At 39.7% G+C, this 12,188-nt stretch overlaps 1 protein-coding gene across 1 annotated transcript in view; it reads right to left on the bottom strand.

Moving 5' to 3' along the window:
- Window positions 1-12,188, bottom strand: part of LOC132519256 (placenta-specific gene 8 protein) — a 33,286-nt gene that overhangs the window by 628 nt on the left and 20,470 nt on the right. Inside the window, exon 4 of the mRNA XM_060147185.1 lies at window positions 11,145-11,259. Within this exon, the coding sequence (XP_060003168.1) occupies window positions 11,155-11,259 (105 nt within the window). The 3' untranslated portion in view covers window positions 11,145-11,154. The remainder of the gene's footprint in view (window positions 1-11,144; window positions 11,260-12,188) is intronic.

Below are 12,188 nucleotides of genomic sequence, written 5' to 3'. Positions count from 1 at the left end.
CACTTTTGAGGGGAATCTGCCTCAATTTTTGTATTTTGTACAATGGGTCTCAATTTTTGTTTGTCTAATGTTTTTCTCATGGTTAGACTGGAGTTGTGGGGTTTTGAGAGGAAAACCCTAGAGGTAAGGTGCCAATCTCATCACATCATTTTAGGGGTACGTGCTATCAACAGGACACCACTGATGATGTTAACTTTGATATTAACTGGCTGAGGTAGTTTTGTCAGGTTTTTCCACTGTGAAGTTAGTTTTTTCCCTCCTTTTCATACTATACATTTTGAAAGAAAGTTGCTATGCAAACCCACACTTAAGGGGTGGGGAATTATGCTCTATCTCCTTGGGGGAGGTGTACCTACATAAATTATTTAAAATTCTGTATTTCTGGGAGATTTGTCTATTCTCCCTTCCTTGTTTGTTTTTAACATTTTTATTGGCATATAATTGCTTTACAATGTTGTGTTAGTTTCTGCTATATAACAAAGTGAATCAGCTATATGTATACATATATCCGCATATCCCATCCCTCTTGAGCCTCCCTCCCACCCTCCCTATCCCACCCCTCTAGGTGGTCACAAAACACCGAGCTGATCTCCCTGTGCTATGCAGCTGCTTCCCACTAGCTATCTATTTTACATTTGGTAGTGTATATATGTCCATGCCACTCTTTCACTTCGTCCCAGCTTACCCTTCCCCCTCCCCGTGTCCTCAAGTCCATTCTCTACCTCTGCATCTTTATTCCTGTCCTGTACCTAGGTTCATCAGAACCTTTTTTTTTCTGTCAGATTTCATATATATGTGTTAGCATATGGTATTTGTCTTTCTCTTTCTGACTTAATTCACTCTGTATGACAGACTCTAGGTCCATCCACCTCACTATAAATAACTCAAGTTCGTTTCTTTTTATGGCCAAGTAATATTCCATTGTATACATGTGCCACATCTTCTTTATCCATTCATCTCTTGATGGACATTTAGGTTGCTCCCATGTCCTGGCTATTACAAATAGTGTTGCAGTGAACACTGTGGTACATGACTCTTTTTATTAATTAATTAATTAATTAATTTATAGGCTGCATTGGGTCTTTGCTGCTGTGCATGGGCTCCCACTAAATGCAGCGAGCAGGGGCTACTCTTTGTTGCAGTGTGCATGCTTCTCACTGTGGTGGCTCCTCTTGTTATGGAGCATGGACTCTAGGCGCACAGGCTTCAGTCGTTTTGGCTCACGGGCTCTAGAACACAGGCTCAGTAGTTGTGGCACATGGGCTTTGCTGCTCTGAGACATGTGTGATCTTCCCGGACCAAGGCTCAAACCTGTGTCTTCTGCATTGGCAGGTGGATTCTTAACCACTGCACCACCAGGGAAGCCCCATGCCTCTTTTTGAATTATGGTTTTCTCAGGGTATATGCCCAGTAGTGGGATTGCTGGGTTGTACAGTAGTTCTATTTTTAGTTTTTTGGAACCTCCATAATGTTCTCCATAGTGGCTGTATCAATTTACATTCCACCAACAGTGCAAGAGGGTTCCCATTTCTCCACACCCTCGCCAACATTTATTGTTTGTAGATTTTTTGATGATGGCCATTCTGACCAGTGTGAGGTGATACCTCATTGTGGTTTTGATTTGCATTTCTCTAATGATTAGTGATATTGAGCATCCTTTCCTGTGTTTGTTGGCAATCTGTATATCTTCTTTGGAGAAAGGTCTATTTAAGCCTTCTGCCCATTTTTGGATTGGGTTATTTTTTTTTTGATATTGAGCTGCTTGTATATTTTGGAGATTAATGCTTTGTTGCTTCATTTGCAAATATTTTCTCCCATTCTGAATGCTGTCTTTTCGTCTTGTTTATGGTTTCCTTTGCTGTGCAAAAGGTTTTAAGTTTCATTAGGTCCCATTTGTTTATTTTTGTTTTTATTTCCATTTCTCTAGGAGGTGGGTCAAAAAAGATCTTGCTGTGATTTATGTCATAGAGTGTCCTGCCTATGTTTTCCTCTAAGAGTTTAATAGTGTCTGGCCTTACATTTAGGTCTTTAATCCATTTTGAGTTTATTTTTGTATACAGTGTTAGGGAGTGTTCTAATTTCATTCTTTTACATGTAGCTATCCAGTTTTCCCAGAACCACTTATTGAAGAGGCTGTCTTTTCTCCATTGTATATTCTTGCCTCCTTTGTCTAAGATAAGGTGACCGTAGGTGTGTGGGTTTAACTGTGTGCTTTCTATTCCATTCCATTGATCTATATTTCTGTTTTTGTGCCAGTACCATACTATCTTGATTACTGTAACTTTGTAGTATAGTCCGAAGTCAGGGAGCCTGATTCCTCCAGCTCCATTTTTCTTTCTCAATATTGCTTTGGCTGTTCAGGGTCTTTTGTGTTTCCAAGCAAATTGTAAAAATTTTTGTTCTAGTTCTATGATAAATGCCATTGGTAGCTTGACAGGGATTGCACTGAATCTGTAGATTGCTTTGGGTAATATAGTAATTTTAACAATGTTGATTCTTCCCCTCCAAGTACATGGTTTATCTCTCCATCTGTCTGTATCGTCTTTAATTTCTTTCATCAGTGTCTTATAGTTTTCTGCATACGGTTCTTTTGTGTCCTTAGGAAGGTTTATTCCTAGGTATTTTATTCTTTTTGTTGCAGTGATAAATGGGATTGCTTCCTTAATTTCTCTTTCAGTTTTTTCATCATTAATGTATAGGAATGCAAGAGATTTCTGTACATTAATTGTGTAACCTGTTACTTTACCAAATTCATTGTTTAGTTCTAGTAGTTTTCTGGTAGCATCCTTAGGATTCTCTATGTATAGTATCATGTCATCTGCAAAGAGTGACACTTTTACTTCTTCTTTTCTGATTTGTATTTCTTTTATTTCTTTTCCTTCTCTGATTTTGGTGTATCACATTGATTGATAGAACTATGATTGCTGGGTCTATAATAGAACTATGGGTAGTTCTATTTGTAGTTTTTTAAGGAACCTTAAAAAATTCCTTTTTAAGGAACCTTCCTAGATATTTTATTCTTTTTGTTGCAATGGTAAATGGGAGTGTTTTCTTGATTTCACTTTCAGATTTTTCATCCTTAGTGTATAGGAATGCCAGAGATTTCTGTACATTAATTTTATATCCTGCTACTTTACCAAATTCATTGATTAGCTCTAGTAGTTTTCTGGTAGCATCTTTAGGATTCTCTATGTATAGTATCATGTCATCTGCAAACAGTGACAGCTTTACTTCTTCTTTTCCGATTTGGATTCCTTTTATTTCCTTTTCTTCTCTGATTGCTGTGGCTAAAACTTCCAAAACTATGTTGAATAAGAGTGGTGAGAGTGGGCAATCTTGTCTTGTTCCTGATCTTAGTGGAAATGCTTTCAGTTTTTCACCATTGAGGACGATGTTGGCTGTGGGTTTGTCATATATGGCCTTTATTATGTTGAGGAAAGTTCCCTCTATGCCTACTTTCTGCAGGGTTTTTATCATAAATGGGTGTGGAATTTTGTCAAAAGCTTTCTCTGCATCTATTGAGATGATCATATGGTTTTTCTCCTTCAATTTGTTAATATGGTGTATCACGTTGATTGATTTGCATATATTGAAGAATCCTTGCATTCCTGGAATAAACCCCACTTGATCATGGTGTATGATCCGTTTAATGTGCTGTTGGATTCTGTTTGCTAGTATTTTGTTGAGGATTTTTGCATCTATGTTCATCAGTGATATTGGCCTGTAGTTTTCTTTCTTTGTGACATCCTTGTCTGGTTTTGGTATCAGGGTGATGGTGGCCTCGTAGAAGGAGTTTGGGAGTGTTCCTCCCTCTGCTATATTTTGGAAGAGTTTGAGAAGGATAGGTGATAGCTCTTCTCTAAATGTTTGATAGAATTCGCCTGTGAAGCCATATGGTCCTGGGCTTTTGCTTGTTGGAAGATTTTTAATCACAGTTTCAATTTCAGTGCTTGTGATTGGTCTGTTCATATTTTCTATTTCTTCCTGATTCAGTCTTGGCAGGTTGTGCCTTTCTAAGAATTTGTCCATTTCTTCCAGGTTGTCCATTTTATTGGCATAGAGTTGCTTGTAGTAATCTCTCATGATCTTTTGTATTTCTGCAGTGTCAGTTGTTACTTCTCCTTTTTCCTTTCTAATTCTATTGATTTGAATCTTCTCCCTTTTTTTCTTGATGAGTCTGGCTAATGGCTTATCAATTTTGTTTATCCTTTCAAAGAACCAGCTTTTAGTTTTATTGATCTTTGCTATTGTTTCCTTCATTTCTTTTTCATTTATTTCTGATCTGATTTTTATGATTTCTTTCCTTCTGCTAACTTTGGGGTTTTTTGTTCTTTCTCTAATTGCTTTAGGTGCAAGGTTAGGTTGTTTATTCAAGATGTTTCCTGTTTCTTAAGGTAGGATTGTATTGCTATAAACTTCCCTCTTAGAACTGCTTTTGCTGCATCCCATAGATTTTGAGTCGTCGTGTCTCCATTGTCATTTGTTTCTAGGTATTTTTTGATTTCCTCTTTGATTTCTTCAGTGATCACTTCATTATTAAGTAGTGTATTGTTTAGCCTCCATGTGTTTGTATTTTTTACAGATCTTTTCCTGTAATTGATATCTAGTCTCATGGCGTTGTGGTCAGAAAAGATACTTGATACAATTTCAATTTTCCTAAATTTACCAAGGCTTGATTTGTGACCCAAGATATGATCTATCCTGGAGAATGTTCCATGAGCACTTGAGAAAAATGTGTATTCTGTTGTTTTTGGATGGAATGTCCTATAAATATCAATTAAGTCCATTTGGTTAATGTATCATTTAAAGCTTGTGTTTCCTTATTTATTTTCATTTTGGATGATCTGTCCATGGGTGAAAGTGGGGTGTTTAAGTCCCCTACTATGAATGTGTTACTGTCGATTTCCCCTTTTATGGCTGTTAGTATTTGCCTTATGTATTGAGGTGCTCCTATGTTGGGTGCATAAATATTTACAATTGTTATATTTTCTTCTTGGATCGATCCCTTGATCATTATGTAGTGTCCTTCTTTGTCTCTTTTAATAGTCCTTATTTTAAAGTCTATTTTGTCTGATATAAGAATTGCTACTCCAGCTTTCTTTTGGTTTCCATTTGCATGGAATATCTTTTTCCATCCCCTTACTTTCAGTCTGTATGTGTCTCTAGGCCTGAAGTGGGTCTCTTGTAGACAGCAATTATATGCGTCTTGTTTTTGTATCCATTCGGCCAATCTGTGTCTTTTGGTGGGAGCATTTAGTCCATTTACATTTAAGGTAATTATTGATATGTGTGTTCCCATTCCTATTTTCTTAATTGTTTTGGGTTCGTTATTGTAGGTCTTTTCCTTCTTTTGTGTTTCTTGCCTAGAGAAGTTCCTTTAGCAGTTGTTGTAGAGCTGGTTTGGTGGTGCTGAACTCTCTCAGCTTTTGCTTGTCTGTAAAGGTTTTAATTTCTCCATCAAATCTGAATGAGATCCTTGCTGGGTAGAGTAATCTTGGTTGCAGGTTTTTCTCCTTCAACACTTTCAATATGTCCTGCCACTCCCTTCTGGCTTGCAGAGTTTCTGCTGAAAGATCAGCTGTTAACCTTATGGGGATTCCCTTGTGTGTTATTTGTTGTTTTTCCCTTGCTGCTTTTAATATGTTTTCTTTGTATTTAATTTTTGACAGTTTGATTAATATGTGTCTTTGTGTATTTCTCCTTGGATTTATCCTGTATGGGACTCTCTGTGCTTCCTGGACTTGATTAACTATTTCCTTTCCCATATTAGGAAAGTTTTCAACTATAATCTCTTCAAATATTTTCTCAGTCCCTTTTTTTTTCTCTTCTTCTTCTGGAACCCCTATAATTTGAATGTTGGTGCATTTAATGTTGTCCCAGAGGTCTCTGAGACTGTCCTCAATTCTTTTCATTCTTTTTTCTTTATTCTGCTCTGTGGCAGTTATTTCCACTATTTTATCTTCCAGGTCACTTATCCGTTCTTCTGCCTCAGTTATTCTGCTATTGATTCCTTCTAGAGAATTTTTAATTTCATTTATTGTGTTGTTCATCATTGTTTGTTTGCTCTTTAGTTCTTCTAGGTCCTTGTTAAACATTTCTTTGATTTTCTCCGTTCTATTTCCAACATTTTGGATCAACTTTACTATCATTACTCTGAATTCTTTTTCAGGTAGACTGCCTATTTCCTCTTCATTTGTTTGGTCTGGTGGGTTTTTACCTTGTTCCTTCATCAGCTGCATATTTCTCTGTTTTCCTATTTGTTTAACCTACTGTGTTTGGGGTCTCCTTTTCGCAGGCTGCAGGTTCGTAGTTCCCATTGTTTTTGGTGTCTGCCCCCAGTGGGTGAGGTTTGTTCAGTGGCTTATTTAGGCTTCCTGGTGGAGGGGACTGGTATCTGTGTTCCGCCGGTTGGGGCTATATCTTGTCCTTTTGGCAGGCAGGGCTGTGTCTGGTGGTGTGTTTTGGAGTGTCTGTGAAATTAGTATGACTTTACGCAGCTTCTCTGTTGATGGGTAGGGTTGTGTTCCCATCTTGCTAGTTGTTTGGCATGGTGTGTTCAGCACTGGAGCTTGCTGGCCATTGGGTGGAGCTGTGTCTTAGTGTTGAGATGAAGATCTCGGAGAGCTCTAACCAATTGATATTATGTGGGGCCGGGAGGTCTCTGGTGGTCCAATGTCCTGGACTCAGCCCTCCCACCTTGGAGGCTCAGGCCTGAGACCCGGCCAGAGCACCAAGACCCTGCCAGCCATACAGCTCAGAAGAAAAGGAAGAGAGAAAAAAACAAAAAACGAACAGACAGAGCCCTAGGACAAATGGTAAAAGCAAACCTATACAGACAAAATCACACAAAGAGGCATACACATACACACTCACAAAAAAGAGAAAAGGGAAAAAAATATATATGTATGTGTATATATATATATATATATATATATATATATTGGAAGAGGGCAACCAAACCCCAGTAAACAAATCCACCAATGATAATAAGCACTAAATACTAAACTAAGATAAACATAAAACCAGAAAAAAAATAATGCAGAAAGCAAACCGCAAGTGTACAGTTGCTCCCAAAGTCCACTGCCTCAATTTTGGGAACATTCGTTATCCATTTAGGTATCCTTCAGATGTAGGGTTTATCAGGTTGATTGTGGGGATTTAATCTGCTTCTCCTGAGGCTGCACAGAGAAATTTCCCTTTCTCTTATTCTTTCACACAGCTTCTGGGGTTCAGCTTTGGTTTTGGCCCCAACTCTGTGAGTAGGCCACCCTCAGGAGTCTGTTCCCTGCCCAGAGAGCTGGGGGTTAAAGCAGCGGCTGATTAGGGCTCTCTTGCTCTCTAAGGCCAGGGGGAGGGAGGGGTACGGTAGTCATTATTGGGATGTGGGGCGAGCCTGAGGCGGCAGAGGCCAGCGTGACGTTGCACCAGCCTGAGGCACACTGTGTATTCTCCCGGGGAAGTTGTCCTTGGATCCCGGGACCCTGGCAGTGGCGGGCTGCACAAGCTCCCAGGGAGTGTGTGGATAGTGACCTGTGCTGGCACACAGGATTCTTGGTGGCAGCGGCAGCAGTGTTAGCAGTTCAGTCCCGTTCTGTGGTCCGAGCTGATAGCCGTGGCTCACGCCCATCTCTGGAGCTCGCTTAGGCAGTGTTCTGCCTTCTGTGGGCACACTGGGAAGGAATCCCCACTCCATGCACACCCCAAAACAAAGGTCTCTTGCCTCTCTGGCAGGTCCCAGACTTTTTTCGGACTCCCTCCCAGCTAGCCGTGGTGCACTAACACCCTGCAGGCTGTGTTCACGCCGCCAACCCCAGTCCTCTCCCTGCGCTGTGACCGAAGCCCGAGACTCAGCTCCCAGCACCCCCTCACCCCGCCACAGCAGGTGAGCAGACAAGCCTCTCGGGCTGGTGAGTGCTGGTCGGCCCCGATCCTCTGTGCAGGAATCTCTCCGCTTTGCCCTCCGCACCCCTGTTGCTGTGCTCTCCTCCACGGCTCCGAAGCTTCCCACCTCCGCCCCTCTCAGTCTCTGCCCGCGAAGGGGCTTCTAGCATGTGGAAACCTTGCCTCCTTCACGGCTCCCTCCCACTGGTGCAGGTCCCGTCCCTATCCTTTTGTCTCTGTTTTTTCTTTTTTCTTTTGCCCTACCCAGGTACGTGGGGACTTTCTTGCCTTTTGGGAGGTCTGAGGTCTTCTGCCAGCATTCAGTGGGTGTTCTATAGTTGTTCCACGTGTAGATATATTTCTGATGTATTTGTGGGGAGGAAGGTGATCTCCGCGTCTTACTCCTCCTCTCCATCTTGAAGGTCTCCCGCACTGATCTGTTTGTTTGTTTAGCGCTGCATGGCATGTGGGATCTTAGTTCCCCAGCCAGCGATCGAACCTGTGCCCCCTGCATTGGAAGCACAGAGTCCTAATCACTGAACCCCAGGGAAGTCCCTGCATTAGTGTATTTTTGAAGAAAACTTATTCTTACATATAGGTTGGTCACAGTAATGAATAATATTGCCATTACATACATATCAGTATGGACTGATACTCAGATACTTATTTTATACTTTGGGTTATAATCCAATACTACCTTATTTTGTTGCTCAAGTTGTTCCAGTTTTGGCTACTGGGAACTTTTTCAGTTCGTTCTTTTATCCCTTTGTCTCAATCTGTTTTTAACGTAAATCACATTATTCTTTTATCTTTATCTCTTTATTCTCCCATTTCAGGTATTTGTATATCTAAAGTGTTATTGTCAATGAATAATGTAGGGTCCAAGCTGATGAGCAGGAGTCGGGACCACCAAGATATTTTATGTCAAACCAGCTCAAAATTTCAGTGAGATAATTTCCTTGAGGTTAAAAAAAAGCTCAAATGCCAGGATTTATTATTGTATATGTGTGGGTAGATATTTTTTCCAAACAGTCTCATGTGCTTATTTAGGTAAAGTGTTGAAATGGTGTAAGGCCAAATCTTTGCTTTTGACCTCATCCTGTCCAGTCTGTGCCACTTGCCATTACCGGGTTAATTTTTCTAAAGTATAAGTCTACATATGTTACTCCTTTATAGCCTGCAATAACTCCTTAGTGCTTACCAAATAAAAGGCCAAATCATTAGCCCAGTATTCACTACATTGCATGCCAAGGTCCCAAATCAGTTTTTAAAATCTTTCATTTCTCATTATTTTCCTACTTATACCATATGTCCCTGCCAAGTCGAACCTAAGCTCATAAAGATGTTTTTTCCGTTTTTTGCCTCTATAGTTTCACTAATGTTGCTGATGGGAAGCAACACCCATTTCTATTCATCTTGTGTCAAAAATCTTCCCTTTTCCCCATCCAATCCATTTCTACCATTGTCTGTCCTGCCCTGTGGTCTGGGAGGCTGACCTGTGGTCCCCAGCAATACTGTTCTTCTCTCTGCCTTCCTGGTGTGTTCAACCAATGGCAAGCCCAGAAGGACATCAGAAAATGAGGTCAGGGTAGTTTTCCCCTTGTTTCCTTCCTGAGGGGTTACCCCAGGCTGCTCAGGTCCTCTCAGGGCAGCCGTTACACAGCTTTCTCCTTTGGGATGCAGGTAACTGCTCCCTCCCATCCTCCCGAGGCCTAGGGATGGTAACGGTTCAGCTGTTGCTGCACAATCCCCTGTCATTTCCCTGTACCTCCCACCCACACCTTTGTAAATGGTCTTCATTAAATCCTTGTATTATCACAGTTTGAGTGCCATCTATTTCCTCTTGTGACCCTGATGCTCACTTCTTCTTTAGAATTAAAACCACTTCTTTCAAGAAACTTTCACTTACACTTCTCACAGGATATCATCTTTCCTTCCTCTGAGCATAAAATAGCACTTCATCTAAAGGCATTATTCAAAGTTTGCATTTTATTTGAGGGATTTTCTAATGCCTTCTTTTTGAGTATAAAGTCTCTAAGGGGAAGAGGACCAGCTTATTTCCCTTCATTCCCCACAGTCCCTAACAGTGTCCTGCATGGTACTAGGTATGTGAGGCATTATTTGCTAAATGCATGAATATTTGAAAACATATCTTCCAAGAGTTATGTTTGTTAACTTACACAAAGTTCTCATTCACTTGAGAAAGGAAGTGGGATTTTTGCAAAGAATGGGAAAATTAATGTTTTCTTCCCATACTCAAGATACGTTCTATAGAATACTGACAAAATCATGTTGATTTCTACTTTACTATATCCTCAATAGCTAATTCTGAGAATCTTGGAAAAATGAGTTGGAAATGACTTGACTGAATTTCAGATGATGACATTCTACAGAACATTTCCAAATATTCTGTATTCTATTCCACCTCTTTCAAAGTTCACCTTCTCTTTCCTGTTTAACCTCACTTCATTATTTATAGATGCATTATGCCACAATTAATCCAAATATTACATAGCATAATTTTCATTTGCTCTACTACTTTATAATTATTTACCAGTTTCTTTCATCAATTTGTTTGTATTAGCAGGGAAAGTGCTTTCCACTTCTTTTGTATCTCACCACACTCTTGTATTTTGCAAGTGGTGCTTCATTAATAGACCATCAGAATTCTGAGAAGTCTAGAGAAGTCACCATCCCTTTATTTGCTAAAATATAGTTTCAAAATATAGAGTTATTTTTTTGAACTGAATGTTTGTGTCCCCCCAGCCACAAAACTCATATGTTGAAACCCTAACCCCCAGTGTGATGGTATTAGGAGGTGAAGCCTTTGGGAAGTAATTAGGTTTAGATGAGATCATGAAGGTGAGGGCCCCATGATGGGAATACTGTCTTCATAAGAAGAAAGGCCAAAAACTCTCTCTCTGTCTCCAATATTTGAGGACACAGCAAAAAGGTGGCCAACTGCAAGCGAGGAAGAGCATCCTCATCAAGGAACCGAACTGGCTCATACTTGATCTTGGACTTCCCAGCATTCCGAACTATGAGAAATAAATTCCTGTTGTTTAACCTGTTTAAGCTATGTTACTTTGTTATGGCAGCCCAAACAAGCTTTCTTCATTTGAAGAAATCAAAGTCAATCTTTATATTAAGATAACATTTGAGAGACTTAAATAATTGTTATTATTGAATTATTATTCAAAATAATGCTGAGTTTACAAAGCCCTTGATTATATTTCTCAACATTCACAGATTCTGGGACTTACCATTGTTTTTTTAGAAAGTATGCATGGCTCTCCTTCTGTTGATGTCTCTCTTGATTTGGCAAAGAGAACACAGAGGACAGCAAAGGGTCACGATATAGTCATCACAAATGGATCCCTGTTTGAAAATATAAAAGAAACAGAAATGTAAAATCCACCTATTTGGGAATTAAGACTTGTGGATTTTCAAGACATTTTGAAGAGAAGCAGAAGGCATTGATCCTTTGAATTTGGAGTTTGGATGGATACATTTAGGAAAATGTTAGTTGATTTCTCTATATAGCTCCTGTCTCTTTTTATGAAATCAAATGTTTTCCTATAATTTGTGATATTGAAAATAGAAGATATCTAACCAAACTATCAATATGAGGGTAAAATAAGGAGTTTCATGAAGTAAAATCTCTTTTCTCCTCTACCCTCTCTCTTTCTCAGGAAGCTACTAGAGGATGTCTCCACCAAAGTGAAGGAGCAAACCAAGAAAGGTATAAGAAACCAGAGACTAACATGGGGGAGCGGTTAATGGAATCTCCAGTCATGACGAAGGAGATCTCAGGGCAAAAGCAGAGCACCAGGAGTGAAAAGCATCTAGTTCAAAGGGTAGCGGGTCAGGGAGTGATTTCATCAAGGAGACGAAAATGATAGAATGTCTGATGTATTGAATGTTTGGGGAAGAGATTTAGAAAACTGGGAAAGAGTTTGGGACTGCACTACTCTTAAGTAAATGAAAAACTCCTAATGAAAAAGCCAAGCATTATTAATAGTAGGAAAACAAAGTTTAGTAGAAAAGGCAATCATAGTTCATTACACGATTCAACTCAACTCTGAAGAGCAAGCAGAGCTATCATAATATAAATACTAAATACGGATTTAACCAAAATTATATATAACTATATTGGAAGGAGTGAGGTAGGGGTAGGGTGCATGTCCATGGTGGGGAAGGGGGATAAAACAGAACTAAATTCTCATCTTCCACAGTAAGAAGTCCAGAGACAATGCCCCAAACTGCAAAGTCAAAAAGTAGCAATACAAGTCTACTATTTGGAGATA

This window comes from Lagenorhynchus albirostris, chromosome 4 (genome assembly GCF_949774975.1).
Source record: "Lagenorhynchus albirostris chromosome 4, mLagAlb1.1, whole genome shotgun sequence".
NCBI lineage: Eukaryota > Metazoa > Chordata > Mammalia > Artiodactyla > Delphinidae > Lagenorhynchus > Lagenorhynchus albirostris.
The sequence above is the reverse complement of the archived record's forward strand: the minus strand, read 5'-3'. Positions and strand labels throughout refer to the sequence as shown.